Source organism: Aythya fuligula, chromosome 5 (genome assembly GCF_009819795.1).
Source record: "Aythya fuligula isolate bAytFul2 chromosome 5, bAytFul2.pri, whole genome shotgun sequence".
NCBI lineage: Eukaryota > Metazoa > Chordata > Aves > Anseriformes > Anatidae > Aythya > Aythya fuligula.
In genome coordinates, this window is record NC_045563.1 from 19,221,785 (window position 1) to 19,237,761 (window position 15,977).

Consider the following 15,977-nt stretch of genomic DNA (forward strand, 5'->3'; position numbering starts at 1 on the left):
CACATTTGCAGTGCAGTGCTTGTGGGGCCACTGCCTCCGCTGTTTCGGAGACGTATAAAAGTGGTCAGCCTCATTCCGAGAAAGACATTATGCTCAACATACGGACCTTGTTTTTTATTTTTTTTTTCCTACTCTGCCTCCCATAACGTGCCGCTGCAAAGTCTTTTAAATCCGTTTTCTTGCCGTTTTTCGCTCTGAAGGGCGCTTTGCCTTGCTCCAGCATCGCTCCCGGAGCTTTGGGGTGGGAAGCCCGGGGGAACTCGCACCGACCGAGCGACGCTGTGCCGGCAGGGGGGCGGCTGATCGAAGACGAAATCTCAGCGGTGTCACCGAAGACTTGTCCTTTTCCTCCAGCTCAAAAACCCAGGGGGAGAAGGAGCCTCCCCCAGCGAACCTCCGGCCAGGCACCCCAACCACGGCAAGAGCTGGGGGGGCCTCCCCCCGACCCCAGCCTCCCTCCAGCCTCCCCAGGGGCTGCGGGTGCCCTGCGGGGAGGGGACACGGGCAGAGGGAGGGGGACACGGGCACAGGGAGGGGACACGGGCAGAAGGGGGGGACACGGGCAGCCCGCCCCCTGCCGCTAAGCCGCCCGGTGACCCGCTTGGTGCCGGGGCTGCCTCCGGGAGGCTCCTCCCCGCTCCTCGCAAAGTTTGGGGCCGGCTCTGCCGGCTTCCCCCGGCCTCCCCCGGCATCGCCCCGGGGCCGGGCAGCTCGGTGAAGCCGGCGGCTCCATGAGCCCGGCTGCCGGGGCAGCGCCGCGGCGCCATGGGGAACGGCAGCGCCCCGGGGAACGGCAGCGAGCCCCCGCCGCCCCCTCCGGGAGGCCACAACGTCGCCGCCCTGGTGCTGGGCATCGTCCTCATCCTCCTCATCGTCGGAGGCAACGGGCTGGTGTGCCTCAGCGTCTGCACCGAGCGGGCGCTCAAGACCACCACCAACTACTTCATCGTCAGCCTCGCCGTCGCCGACCTGCTGCTGGCCATCCTCGTCCTGCCCCTCTTCGTGTACTCCGAGGTGAGGCTGCCTGGGAGGGCTGCGGGCTGAGCGGAGGTCCTGGGTGGTGGCGAGAGAGCGGGGGTCCGAGGCTGGAGCCCCTCGGTGGGTTTGTGCCTCCCGGTTTGGGATTTGTGCCCCCCAGCTCACTCCGCTTTGGGATTTGTGCCCCCCGGCTCCTTCTGCTTTGGGATGACCACGGCATCCCCTCTGGCACCCTGCCTGGTCCCCGCCGGACTGCGTGTGTCGCTTTTGATCCCCCCCATCTCAGGGCATCGATCCCCAGCAGCCCAAATTGATCTCCCTTTTCCAAAAAGAGATGCATAAACCACGGCGGCTTCTCGCCCTGGTGGCATCGCCGCTCGGCACAACTTGGTGGCTCCCCTCGTCCTGCCGGGCTGGAAAACCCCAGTGTCCCGGGGTGGTCAGCAGCTCCGGGGAGCCATCACACTGTGCACGTCCTGTTTTGCCATCAACAGGTGTTTGGGAAGGGACAGAGAGCTCAGCTCCTCTGCTGTGCTCTGCCTGGTGTGAGGTGAGCAGGGCTGGGTGAGAAGGGAGAGGAAGGAGGCTGCTGAGACAGGTTGAGTAGGGGAAACTGACTTTTTAGGGACATTTTTAGGGATGGGATCGCCCCATCGAAGTGGCTTTGGTGGGAGGTGTTGAGTCGGGCCTCCAGCCACCCCCAAAACCTGTCCGCTTCTGAAACTGCAGCAGCTGAGGGCAAGAAAAGTGGGAGCAATGGGCAGGGATGTGCAATTCACGTGCTCCTGAGGCAGGGTGGTTTTGCATCTTTCTCTGTAGAAGGGAGATAAATTTGTGCTGCCTGAGGATCGATGCTCTGAGATGGGGGGATCTGTCAGACCAGGGTGAGGCGGATCTATTGGACCAGGCTGGCCACAGCCTGTAGCTCCGTCCCTGCAGCACCCAGAGGTGAACGGGGGACAGCACCCACAGGCCAAAGTAGTGGGTGTTGTGCCCCTGGCCTTGTGGTGGCCGGTGGTGTGGAGGATAGAGGAGTCCTTTCCCGATGTGGGGAGAGCCAAGATGAGACGAAGGTGGGCAGCCCCAGTGAGCCTGAGAGTGGGTCAGTCAGACCTGACCTCACATTTTTGGGTTTGACACATGGTTGGGTTTTGGTTTCACACGTGGTTTGTAAGGTGGTGGCTTAAGTGTCACTCAGGAGTCCCCAGGAGCGAGGCAGCATGGGGCTCCATCTGTGAAGGTTAACACAGGATCATACCAGCAGAATTCAAGCCTTAGTGTCTCCTCTCCTCTCCCACGCCAGGGCTGCTGTGCAGTGCCTGACCGGGTTGGGTCTGTATTTTCTTAAGCAAGGAAGGCGGCGGATTAGAGCTTAGGATGCTTTTAGCCTCTACCTGGTCCTAGGATTTGGCAGGACATTGTGACCTCTCTGGAGACAGACGTCTTCTAGAGGGATGGGTTCAGCTGGGGAACCCTAGGAAGAACCAGCATTGGACAGGAGCAATAGATTCCTCTCTCTCTTTCCCCTGCACTCAGAGGAGCTTGGTTTTGGTCGTTTCCTTCTCCCTTGTTGTCTCAGTTTTGGTGGTTAAAAAGCCTCTGTCTCTATCATCCTTCTCAGCTACTTCTTGCTAATTGGATTTTTTTCCTTCGCCCCCCCCCGCCCCTTGCTCTTCCCGTTGTCTCACCGTGCCGTGCCTCCTGTTCTTGAATCTGTGGGCAGACAAACACCAGTGTGGTTTCCTTTAGCCTGCAGGCTTGGGCTTTGCTGGCATACATAAAATGCTGGTTGACATATCCTGGCGTACTGCTAAAAACGCTTCCTGCTGGGCACAAGCCTTGTGGGAACTTCCTTGGGTACCACAGGCGATTTCTGGGTGCTCAGGCAGAACACGGAGCACACAGCAGGGTCTGTGCTCCTGTAGCAGCCGCTGCCAAACAGCAATCTCACAGAGAGTGGCTGCAGAAGGTGCTGAACGGGCATGGATGTGCAGCAGCTACAGCCTGCTGGAGCAGGCAATGGGGCATTTCCTGTGTGTGGGGATTTGCAGCTCATTTTGTTGTGAAATATGGTAAGGAAAAGCCATTGCGTCAATGCTGGGGGACAAATTTTTGTTTTTCTCAGAGGCCAGTGTGAAAACTGTAGATCAGAATCAGCTGCTCAATCTGAGTGTGTAAATGCAGATGTGTCACTTATCATGAAGGGTGACACAAAGGGGGAACATCTGTTTGTTAATGAGGAAAGGAAAAGTGACCTGGGCAGGCAGCACAAGGGACACAAGGTGTAGTGATCGCTGCTGCTTAAAAGTAGATTGATTTCAACTTGCACTTTGTACTACTGTGTTTAGCCACTGCAAATGTTGCCTGAACGGTCCTGAAGGTTCAGTACAGCTTCTATTCCTTCTTGTGGTTTTTGTGTTTATTTTTTTAAACTTCCCTGCAGCTTCTCACAGAGCAAAGGTGGACTTTGAGGGTGTATTGGAAAACTTGAGAACCTGATGAGAGGATTTTTTGCTCCTTGCTTAGCAGAAACAGACCAATAAAGCCAAACTGCTTACTTCATTCAGCAGGAGAAGCTTGGCTGTCCTGTGCCTTTTTCTTCTGAGATGTCAGGCTTTTGGAAGCATCCCTCTGAGTCTAGGCTTTAGAAGACAGGTGGAAGTTTTAAAGAACTCTTTAAAAACTTTCGAGGTGACATCTGACATCTCCTCAAAACAACAGATCTCCCATAGGCTTCAGCGGGATGGGATTCCTTCCTGTGAGATGTAGGTTATCTTGCTGGCGTTCATAGAAGCCTGAGCAGAATGGGAGAAGTCCTGGATGCTGTTACTAGTTGTTAAAAAGTTTCTTTCAGCCCATTAGCAGCGTTTGTTCACACATGCACCCCTTTTGTACCTCTGAAAGAGCCAGCATAATGTCAGAGCTGAACTCCTAGTCCACCCTGGTCTTGGCTGTATGGAGCCCAGTTGTGTCTGCTCCCTGTGGGCATCTCTTGTTTGTCCCTGCAGAGTTGGAGGCTTGCTGAAGGCAGGTGCTGGGTAAGGCAGAACCTGGTGTGTGTGGTCACAACCTTTTCTTTTCTGTACTGTTTCACAACCACACTGCAGTCCTGACTGGAACCAGAGCTGAGCAGAAGGGCAGGGAAATGGGGCCACCTGCTGCAAACGTCCTCCAGTCCTGTCCTCTCCTGGGCAGTTTATGAGAGAAGCACCAAAGCGTCATCATGGTGAGCAGGAGATGTGTCTGTCACTCCTGGCCAATTGCTCTGCTTCACTAGGCTCCCTCAGCCATGCTGGTATGTGAATATACACCATATATACCATGAAGAATTAACAGACAGCCTTTGGAGACAGGCTGGTGGTGCAGGAATTCAGCATATCCCCCTGAACTGGGGCCGTGGGGCTCTCTTCAGGTGTGCAGGGAAGCCTTGAGTGATGTAGGCCCCATCTCCCCACAGACCAGCCTTCACTGCCTGAGATGAACATTTGCCCCTGAGTCCTGCCCCATCCTAGTATTAACTGTGTTGTTGGGAGTTTTTCAGATTGTGTTTCTTTCCTCGCTAATTTGACCTGTGAAATTTACCTACCTTAACAGCTCGAGTTAACGCTGGGGGCCTTAATGAGCAAGAGTGTTAAAACTGATGTGATGAAGCTTGTCTTCCCTAAATTCAATCGCTGCTGTCATTTGTCAGTTTTGATCTTCCACAACCTGATGTGACCAAGAAATACCCTATGGATAGGGAAAGAAGGAAACATCAGCTTCCCGCTGGCTTAAAGCATCCATTTCCAAACTGAGCAGCTCCTGAGACTGTGGATGTGAAGTGAATTCCTGCCGAGGCAGTGGTTACTGCCAGTTTCTGTCTTGCAGAAATGCACCATCTTTAGAGAAAAACAAAAGCACTTCTGAACCCTGATCGTTCTTCGTTCTCTTTGGAGTGCTGCTTTGGATGGAGGTGGATTGACAAGCCAAGGGCAGCAGAGGTGGATTAGTGCCGTTTGCCATCTGCCTCTCTATCTACTATGCAGTGGTGACAGAGCCACCGTGCAGGTATCGGTGCAGTTGTGTGCCAGATCATAGCACGGGGATGCAGACATGTCCAGCACTTTCCACTGAACTTGTTCAAACACAGACCAAAGAGATGTTCTAGCGTTTGCCAGGTGTTAATTACCACACAGAGGGCTGCCCAGATGTGCAGAAGGTGTTTGTAATTCCAGCTTGCTTGGGAAACACAGCTTTTGGGCTTGTAATCATACTGACTTCAGCAGGAGTTCTGCCTCAGTGAGCAGTATGATGGGGCAAAGTAAAAAGCCATGGGAAAGGCAGACTGCTCTTCTACAGCGTCCTTGTCTTTCTGATGGGAGTGTGAAGTTGTGCTCTCCTAGCAATCTGCTGGCAAAGTAGCAAAGATGATGGGAAGCAAAGGGGAAGGAGGTGGCCTGGGGCACTCCCAGGGGTCTGTGATGATTCCCCAGGAGCAAAGCCCTGCTTCTGTGTGAAGGGAGGCCAGGAAAAGACGCAAGAATCTGCCTGGAGCAGCGACAGCACTGAGAATGGGGGTTATTGCTCCCCTGTGGCAGTGAGAACACATGAGAAAGTAGAGCTGTGCGGTGCTGTGGAGGTACTGCAGAATATTGTTAAGTTCTAAGGGGCTTTGCCTACCAGAGATCTGCTGTTTGTGGCTGTGTGGCTACAAAGACTCGCCTTTGTGCTAGCTGCTTTGTCTGCCCCAAAGGCTCTGTGAGGATGACAGGAACCTCAGCAGCCTTTCAGTTTCGGGGACATTCCCAGCAATTAGGGCAGGCACCAGGCTGAGTGACTTCCACTCCTGTAGCCAGCTGCAGAGCCTACCTCCTACCTGCTTCACCGCGAGCCTTCCTCTGATCAATGCTTTCCTTAATCCATGCCGAGGGCCTGAGCTGTGAAACAGGTCTGATCCAGGAAGCTGCTGGCAGGAGCCGTGTAAGGCATGGTTACGTAAACATCTTTGCCCGTAAGATCCGTTAACTGATTACGAAAAAGAGGAAATGGTTTTAGCAGATCTGCATGTTTACCCTGCACCTCTACAGGTCAGGGAAGACGGCTGTCCCAAGCAGGCACTCGGCCTTGCAGATCCTCAGAGCAACTGAGCAACCAGTGCTAATTACACCAACTGTTTTCCTGCTGAGGATGATGCTGTTCTGCATAAAACTTTTCAGGGTGTCAGTGTACCACTGGAGTTGGAAGAGCTCTTCTGCAGCAAATTGTATTATATGTGTGCCTGTGATACTGTAGGAGTCGGTCAAAGAAGCTCTTTAAGATCTGATTTGGGGTTTCAGAAGTCAGACATTCTTTAATTGCAGCACTGGACGGATGCACAGGGGATCGTACCACCTAGTGTGTGTGCCAAATTGTCCAGGCTACAGGGGTTACATACAATTAAAACATAAGTATTTCCAAGAAGTAATTACTTCTTTTCATAATTCGTTATAATATGTAAATGGTCCTGATGCGTGAGCATTTGTTTCCACTGGTGGTCGTTCAGGGGTCTCTGGTGGTTGTCTGTAGTCTTCCTCACTGTGTTCCTGCTTGAACCCAGTCCTTGTGCATGCTCAGGCCATCTCCTTTCTTATCTTATTGTTCCAGCTTATCCAGGGCATACTAAACTAAGTCATTTACACATCCAACAATGTGCGTGCTATGAGTTCCTCACCTATTCTTTGGAGGCACATCCTCCAGGCCTAGGTTATCTTGCCCTCCTTCCCCAGTCCTGTGTTATAATTCTGTATGGTCTTAGGTCTTACAGATAAGGCTGATTCTTTAGTGAGTAAGGTAACATTAGGCATACAAAGTTTCCAGTCGTCCTTCTAGCTAACTAAACATAGTAAAATATTTCAAATTTGATTCTATTATTCTATCAGGGAGAAAACCTAATGTCCTTCTGACTTGGTATCACCTGTGAGGCAGTGCTTCTGATGAGAACAGACCTCTGCCGTTCTCCAAATTTTCTGTGGCTCTCTGTAAATGCATGTCATCCTGTCTGCAATAGCACCTGAGATTAAAGTCTGGAATCTTACAGCTTCTGTGGAAATAGATGTTATTCTAGGCTGAGTGATACCTGAGCCATACAGTCCCTGGATGAAATAGTGGGGAGATGATATGATATATGCCAGCAATTATGAACCAGTGCTAAGGATTTTATTTTCAGGGCCTTCATAACGGTTCAGGTGAACCAGATTTCCACCTCGTTTTTAAAGGATATTACAGCAGGTGTGAGGCCACTTTTGTCTTGTGTCTCTCTTCTCTCCTTACTCTCCCTTTGCAGGCCACATTTTGTCTCCTGGAGGATGCAGCAGCCAACCTGGAACATAAAAAAGCCCAGAGTCAGCTTCTGGTGGGCATTCAGATTTTATTTTTTTTTGAATCAGATCCTGGATTTGCCCACATGCAGGGATTACTGCTCTTCTCATCGGTGCCATATCTTTCTCAGCAGGCCTGGGCTCTTAGGATTAGCACTTTCAGTCTCTCCATGTTGCACACTTGAACCATGGCCTTGCTGAGCAGAGGCAGGTACTTGTTTGGAAATCCAGCCAGGCATGTCCTAATTCTTAAGGGCTGCTATTTTCTGGGTCTCTTATTTTGTGTGCCATCACCACCAGAGGCTGAAAGATTGCTTTGTGTGCCCTGCTTCTTATGGAGCCTGTCTGCTGGGCTGGCAGGAGACAAGTATGAAGCTTCTGTGTTGTACCATGGAAAAGTATGTGGCAAGACTCAGACAAGTGCTTTCACCGTAGGAAAAAAAGAGCAAAACTTTTGGCCCTGCCCTGGCTCATGGAGCACTGGTGGTGTAAGAACTTATCTGGCATTAGGTTGTGTGCAAGAAGGCAGATTTTCCCTTTGGAAAAAGGAAAGCCTTGTACAAATTGGCTGTACTTAGGAACAGGAACATCGGCATGACCTCAGTGAGGAAGGCAGCCTGCAAGGGCATTTTAGTCCACCTTCTGCCATCCTATAAAATCTTTTCCATAACTTTTTATTCTTTATGAGAAGAAATTGGAGTTTTTCCTCCTCTCTGCAAGGTGGTTGATCCAGAACTTAAGTGCCATTTGTAGTGAGACACCGGGACCTTGGAAGCGAACACAGTGGCTGCATGTGAATTTCCTGGTGCTAAACAAGCATGCAGTCTGTGCCTGGAATACTACTCTGAAAGGGCTTCAGCTGGTGTCCAGAGAGAAGGTGATTATCACCATCCTATAAACCCTCCTTGTCTTCCACAAAGCGCTGAGCTAAGGGCAAAGCATGCCACACACGTACAGTTTTCCACCTTCTCCAACAAGCGATGTCTGGAGATTTTGAGTGTGGTCATTAATGTGCCTTTCCTCACCTGTTTGGGTGTGCAGAGGATGGCTTATAAAAGATGTAGCAGGTAGGTTGCCTTGTGGGGTTATATTTGCAGCTTTTGTTTTGTTAAAGGAGATGATGACTTGGCTGTAGAGCATGTTTTGCTCTGCAGCTGGCTGGCTGTGTCTCCTCAGCACCAGCCCTACTGATCATGTGTGTGTTTCTGGAAAAGAAAATGAGGAGCAGAGAATGGAAAAAAGAAAGAAAGAAAAAAAAAAAAAAAAAAAAAAAAAAAAAGGAGAGTTGCTCTGGAGCACATAAAGGCGGCTTGAGCTGTTTATGATCCCTAAAGCCTTACACTGTGTACCTTGGTGGGCTAATCTTCTGCAACCTGCTGTAATTAGGTACCACTTAGCCACATGACCCAGCAAAGCCTGCTATGCCTCTAATCCAAAGTCACTCACCCATCAGGGAGGTTCTTGGCACATTTTGCTATTGGTTCCCAACTTTCTGAGTGCCCAGCATGAGTCTCATGGCAAAGACTGTGTCCTTGGAAGGTGCTGCAGCCTGACGGATCTTGTCCTTTTCAATATACATTCATTCTCCAAAATCACAAATGGGTTTTGACCACTGTGGCTCTGAGTCAAATTTTCTCCCTCATAATCTGTACTGGTGAGGATCCTGGTGAACTCTGGGCAAAGATTTGAGGGTTGTGTTTCTTGATTCAGCTCCCAAATTCTGTTTGGAGTGGCTGATCTGCACTAGAGAGAAGCCTGAATGAAACATGCAGGTCTGAATCCAGACCTCATCTGGAAGTCCAGGCTGCCTCTCAAGGAGATGGGTATATAAAAATAGCTAAACAGTTTCTTCAGAGTCTACTTTGGCTTCACAGCTCCACTAATCATAATCCCGTGCGTGACATCACTACTGCCTGATATTAATCCTCACAGAGCTGCCTGCTCCTGTAAATGTGAACAGGGAGGACTGTGAATGTAGAGAAAGATCAGCTTTGCTCAGGTTACTGCGTATGGTCAAAAAACAAGAGGGAAAGAAAAGTGCTGGTTGGACTAGATTTAGAAAGACTGTGCTTCTAGAAGACCTCTGAGGAAACTGCAGCCCTAATCTCTTCCTAGCAGAGCACCAGGTAGAAATGTCTCAAAAAACAGTTCAGCAACAAGTGCCATGAAGCCAAAGTCCTCAAGTGCAGAAGAACTTGTTGCATTGTAGGGTTGAGGTTTTCTGTCCTGGTTCTTCAGGATGCTGACACTTTGACTTTGCAGAACTTGAGAAAGAGCAAGCCACTGTTTTCCAGCTGTCGTTAAAATTTTATGAAAAGGACTGACAGTGTCGGTTCCATCTCAGGTGCCCACTGAGATGTGCCTAATAATTGCCAATTGTGACTGGGACGTGATAGCTGTTCCCCTGGGTGGCTTTCTTTTGGGTTACTTAGACTAAACAAAAGTCCTTCTCTCTACTTCTGGTTTAGAATGAGATACAGTTGAGTTATTTCTGTTCTTGGCCTCATGCTGATACCCCTCAGGTTGCATTTGCACCTCAGTCGGACTCCTCTCCCGGTCCCTGGTACCTCCCTGCTGGCCCCATTGCAGGCGTTCTGCTCTTCTTCCTCCCAAAACGCCAAATCGCTTGATTCAGCTCCCCGACAGTTTTTAACTGCTGCCTTCCCAAGTCAGTTGATAGTTTTCTGGTACCAAAGTGCTGATTTTGGAGCTAATCCAGGAACACGGGAGCAGGAGCCGTGTTCCTTGGCTCACTGACTGCCTGGGCGGTGCTCTGCAGGTCACCCCCAGCAAGCTGAGGTCCTTCCACATGCACAAAGCTGCTCATCCGCATCCCTCTCTGCCTGTGTGCTGTGACATATATACATGTATCCTGTGTATTTCATAAGCACAGGTAGTGCTTATCATATGTATATATTTTATGTAGCATATCACCTATTGTTACTATATGTATTCTATCATACAGACATTCTATATTTATACTTGTTCTGTGATTGTATGATATTATGATACACTACATACATGTACATATAATACACTACACAATGCATATTAATTAATTGATAAATTATGTGAATAAATATACATTTTATACATAGATAAAATACACACAAGGGGGCTGATATATACACACACATATAGAAAAAGATATATGTAATACATTGTATGAAGAGATAAAAATATACAGTAAATATTACAAGTAGTAATATATAACAATAGTAATACTTATTATTTATATATCATAAGATTATATAGTGTATATAAAGTTTACACTGTAGAAAATATGTACAAAATATTGTATAATATCTTCTAAACTCAGGGGCATTTAATATACATATTAATTTATAACCTATTTGTAATAATCTAATAATTTTCATAATCTAATTTATATATGCGAGTATTGCAAATATTACACAGATAAGATCTAGAGACATGTATGAAATATGTAATGTATAAATACAAGTTATACATTGCATTAATATATGTAAAACATTAAAAAACTATATATTAATTATATAATATATATATTGAATATATCATATATATTACCTATATTATAGCAATATATATATAATATAGTTTATATATCAATATAATATACATATGCTATATATAATTTTATCTTTATATATTCTGTTTAATATGTAGAAAGTATGTAAAGAATGTATGCATTCTGTATATATGAGAGATGCTTTTATGTACACATACACATATATACAGATATAAAAATGTCCTTGGGACTTTGCAAATGGGGGAAGTGTCAGGCTGTGCTCTGACACTGTATATAATATCTGCAAGATATGCAAGCTGCCTTTAAAAGACCTGTTTGGAACCAGGATGACAAGCAGCCAGTGCTACCAAACTTTTTGTTTTCAAGCTAAAATCACACCTATTTGTACATCACGTTGAGTAGAGAGTGGGGGTTCTTACCCCAGCCTCTCTCTGCAGAGGCACCTGGAGGATTGCAGAGTTTGCCTGGCGATCACAAATGTAGGAAACATTCCCTGCTGCTGTAGTAGGAAGAACTCATTGAGACTTTCTGATTTGCAAGCAAATCTGTCAGTTCCCTGTCTGTGCTGACCAAACTCAAGGGAATAATGACATGCTGGCACGGAACAGAGAAGGTTTGAGCTGACACTTTCTGTGTATTACACTTAGAAGTGCTCTAATGCTGAAATAATTGGCTGGTTTTACATCCGGACAAGACTGGAGTGTGGCTCAAACAGATTTGTGCAAGCAGTTTTTGGTGGCCGTGCTAGTTGAAGGTGTTGCTGTCCTTCCTTCTGTCCTCGGTCTCATGCTGTGCAGTCTGTGCCACTGGCTGAGAAACAACTCAGTGAAAAATAGAGAGCCTCACCGTGCCTTCAGCAAAGGTGAAAGCATCATCTCATAATATGATTTCTCTGAACCCCAGGGGAGAAGGATTTTTTGCCTGGCGAATTAAATACGTGCTTTCTTCTTAAAGTCTGACAGCTCAGACCAGTCCTTCAGGAGCCTGTGTGTGTTTCTTGCTGAGGCTATCTGGCCCACACCACTGCCTGTTCTCTGCCAGCACTACTGCTTCGTGCTCAGCTCCTTGCAGAAATAACATCCAGGCTTAAGGTATCATTATGCCAGATACAAGAGGCTCAGTTGGTTGTGCCTGATTCTTTTTTTTCAACATGATTTAGTTTGGACTCAGTGCTTGCAGACCAATTACAGCCGTCTGGTCTTCTGGCAGTGTGGGTTGACAGAGCATTATTATCCACACACACACACACACATATATATATATGTGAGTCCTGATTATATGAGTTTAATTTGGGCAAATGAGGGAGCTGTTCTTCTAAACTGCTAAATTAGGGTGGAGAGGCTTAGACTGAGCTGAGAATTAAATTATTTGAGCCTCTCTTTTACTGACAGGGAAAGACAAAAAGGTACCCACCCTCTCTAGTTTTACTAAAATTATATTTTTTTATAAAAATTCTGTTCATGGTCTTGTCCTAAAGGCAGGTGTCCTGGTGCAAGCAAAGGAATCTGACATTCAGTTTCTCAGCTTTGGGTGCAAGACAGTCTGGCAAGTATTTGGTGTCATGTGCTGAGGAAGGGTTTAATGAATCCTGATGCACTTCTGTTCTCCTTGAGCTTTTCCTTCCATTCCCATTTTCATTTCATTCCCATTTTCCAAGAGACAGGTTCACAACACACTGCTGAGGAAATGGTCCTGGTCTACAAGCTGGTGGTCTTGGGAGGTTGGCTTTGTGCTTAGCATGATAGGATACAACAGTTGTGTAACACAAAAACTGCTCATGTTGTTTGCAAACTGGGCATTGGAGCAGTTTGGAAATGAAAAAAGGAAGAGGAGCTTCAGGCTATGTGAACTGCTGGGGAGCCTCTCCCTGCTTCCTCTGTGTCTTTCAGCTAGTGATAGTCCTGCATGGCTGGGGAGGTATTTGGGGTGGCACATTTGATGAGTCTGGGGGTTTTGAGTCTGAGGGCTGTCACCACATCTGTTATTCTGCCCAGAGTGATTTATTTGGCAATGCTGATTGTCTGTGAGCTCAATTCTCCAGCCAGGCAGAACTGCAAAGCCCTAAGGAAGCTGTGAGCCTCACGTGGGGGTAGTTCTCTTGCACCTCTGTTTAGCTGGAAGGGGGAGTACCATGCTGAGAGGGGTGGGCTGCTTGACTTCAGGCCCTGTACTCGAGTGGAGGAAGGCAAGAGGCTCCCAGACCCAAAGTTGTCTCCCTGTGCTTTAAAGGCAGTGGGATATGGCACCTGCTGACCCCAGGGATCTTGTCCTTCAGTTCCAGGGAGGCGTGTGGTCCCTCAGCACTGTGCTGTGCGATGCCCTGATGACCATGGACGTGATGCTGTGCACGGCCTCCATCTTCAACCTCTGTGCTATCAGCGTGGATCGGTAAGTGCCTCCCTCCTCCTCCTCATGACAGCAGAGAGGTGCCTGGCCAGAGAGCCGTGTCCCAGCCCCAAACTGCTTCCACACACACCCTCGTAAGGATCCCATGCAGGGAAGCTGCATTTTGTTTCCCCCAAGGGAGGATGTTCTGTGCTACCACCCTGCCTTGTTGTCAGCTTCATGTCCCATCTGCACCCTTGTGGCCAAGCTAAAAGCACAGTGGTGTGACTAGGACAGAGCTGTCCCGTTGGGTGCTATTCTGAGGGGGGAGACTGGTTGTAGCCCAGGCCTTGGCTGTGCAAGCAAATCTTGGGGGAAGGAGCTCACTGAACAGCAGCAAGCAGCTTGGGAACCACTCACTTCTGTTACTACTGACTCACCCGGGGCCTTCTGTTGGCAGGTTTATTGCTGTTTCAGTCCCGCTGAACTACAACCGGCGACAAATCGACTTGCGGCAGTTGATCCTCATCTCCACCACCTGGATATTCGCCTTTGCTGTGGCATCCCCAGTCATATTTGGCCTCAACAACGTTCCAAACCGGGACCCCAGCTTGTGCCAGCTGGAGGATGACAACTACATCGTGTACTCCTCCATCTGTTCCTTCTTCATCCCTTGCCCCGTCATGCTGGTGCTCTACTGCGCCATGTTCCAGGGACTCAAGCGCTGGGAAGAAGCCAGGAAGGCCAAGCTACGGGGCGGCATCTACGGGGGCAACAGAAAGCTCTATCACCCCTCGCCCTTTATCGAGAGGGAGCAGGCTGGACTGGAGCCAGACGAGTGCAACCCTTACTCTCACTCTGAGCACCCCCTGCCTGGGGACTATGTGATGAACAACGGGGTGCAGACTGTCTCCTACCCGCACCTCAAGTACCCACCCCCAGAACACAGTCGGAAGCGGGCCAAGATCAATGGTCGGGAGCGGAAGGCCATGCGGGTGCTGCCTGTCGTCGTCGGTGAGTTACAGTCGGCGATGGCTGGGAACGGGGTGGGTGGGAGACGTGCTGCCTTGTCCCACAGCAAGGTTCAGTCTGGCAGGGCTTACCTGAGCCTGGCGAGCCAAACAGTCCTTTTGTGTACTCCCAAGCAGGAGCTGCACAGCCTGAGCACAGTTGTTCATGCAGGGACAGGAGCTGGCACTCTGGCCTGTGCTTTTTTCATTCTTGCAGTAGGTGAGGGTGGGGTAAAAACCTCCTCCCTCTTCCACTTTCCCAATGCAATGCCTTCACTCTCCATGCATGTGGACTCTTGTGTTCGCACTCACCCTCCCCTTGCTGCTGCGGAACAGCCCGGCTGCAGCTGCAGACCTGCCAAACCCACCTGAGGTCGTTAGAGGTAACAAGTACCCAGAGAACAGCTCCATCTCCCTTTGATCCAGGGTAGCGTCAACAAACATCACCCTTGGGAAAGAACATTTGCACACTGTTTATAACTCAACCTTTTCTTCAATGTAAGTGCGAATCCTGATGTCTTAAATGCTAATTCAAAACGATACATAGCTTACGCTTTGCTTCACCAACATTTACAGTGAGAAGGATGTCCAAAAGTTTTTGTCTTGGAGGAAGCCCAGCTCTGCACATCTGCTGCTCTTCTTGGTTTTTCCCCCCCCCCCCCCCCGCAAAGCACTCTGAACTGTCACCATTCTTATTAGGCTCAGGCTGCACTTGTTAACTTAAACCCTTTTTAACACGCCACTTTCTCTCTTTAATGTCCTCCTGGCAGGTGCTTTCCTCTTCTGCTGGACGCCTTTTTTTGTGGTCCACATTACAAGGGCTCTCTGCAAGTCCTGCACCATTCCCACGCAAGTCACCAGCACTGTCACTTGGCTGGGTTACGTCAACAGTGCCGTCAACCCCATCATTTACACTGTTTTCAACGCCGAGTTCAGGAACTTCTTCCGCAAAGTCTTGCACCTATTCTGCTGAGCCCGCTGGAGCTGGGAGAAGGAGCGACCAGGACTTTTTGTATAGTTCATTAAAGATCTATTTCTGCCTAAGGTTTGCTGTCTTTGTTGGGGAGGAGGGAAGGAGGAGAGATGGCAGCTATGGGATGGTGGTTCCCAGCCCTCTGTGTCCCCTACAAGGAGTTACAGGTAAGTACCAGTGGATACAGCTGGGATACTCTCTCCACTGGCAACTGCAGGTGGAGCCATATTTTTAACACTTGGTGTTTGACATAAGCAGCAAGAGACACCACAAGACAGCACGGCTGGTTCTCAGAAAACTTCTTGGTTTGGATTTATCTGCCTGAGCTCCTCTTAGCTGTCACTAAAAAAAATCACACCACCCACCACCCCCAGACATGCTCCAGGCACACAGGAGAACTTTGAAGCTTGCAGCTGCTCTGGCCTCAAGACTCGAAGACATTCACTACCTCACCCCTGCATGGGGAATGTCCCACCAGCTGCCATCCAAGGGGTTCCAGTGAGGGCACCAGCCCGCCCTTACTGCAGCCTGTCTCCACAGAGGCTGTGTGATGTAAACTGTGAGGATAAGCCAGGCTCATGTCTGCAGACACGACTGCTGCGGCATGGCTGAACTGGGCTGTGAGGTAACATCGGCAGGAGCCTGTGGGGAGGAAAAACAAAGTTAAGCTGTTTTCCTAGATGGTCACCTGCCAGATGAGGGTGTATATACCTGTGTAACTTCCTTTCCCCCTACCCCTAATAATTTTAAATACAAAGACTGGTTTGACTCATGTTGGACAAGAGGAGATTAAGGTCCTACAAAAACCGGCCTCTGCCCAATAGTGCTAACACCGACAGGGCAGA

General features: G+C 49.0%; 1 protein-coding gene across 1 annotated transcript; it reads left to right on the forward strand.

Moving 5' to 3' along the window:
- The first annotated feature begins 765 nt into the window (after positions 1 to 765).
- DRD4 (dopamine receptor D4) lies at positions 766 to 15,132 on the forward strand. The gene is made up of 4 exons (XM_032189079.1): positions 766 to 1,014; positions 13,100 to 13,212; positions 13,610 to 14,163; positions 14,930 to 15,132. The coding sequence occupies exons 1-4, from the start codon at positions 766 to 768 to the stop codon at positions 15,130 to 15,132; spliced, it is 1,119 nt and encodes a 372-aa protein (XP_032044970.1).
- Positions 15,133 to 15,977: the final 845 nt, after the last annotated feature.

What these genes read in the sequence shown, in the direction of transcription:
- DRD4 (XM_032189079.1), top strand. Translation starts at nt 766, where the DNA reads ATGGGGAACGGCAGCGCCCCGGGGAACGGCAGCGAGCCCCCGCCGCCC. An exon ending in TGTGCTATCAGCGTGGATCG is followed by an intron (nt 13,213 to 13,609) that starts GTAAGTGCCTCC and finishes TTCTGTTGGCAG; the next exon opens with GTTTATTGCTGTTTCAGTCC. An exon ending in GGTGCTGCCTGTCGTCGTCG is followed by an intron (nt 14,164 to 14,929) that starts GTGAGTTACAGT and finishes TCCTCCTGGCAG; the next exon opens with GTGCTTTCCTCTTCTGCTGG.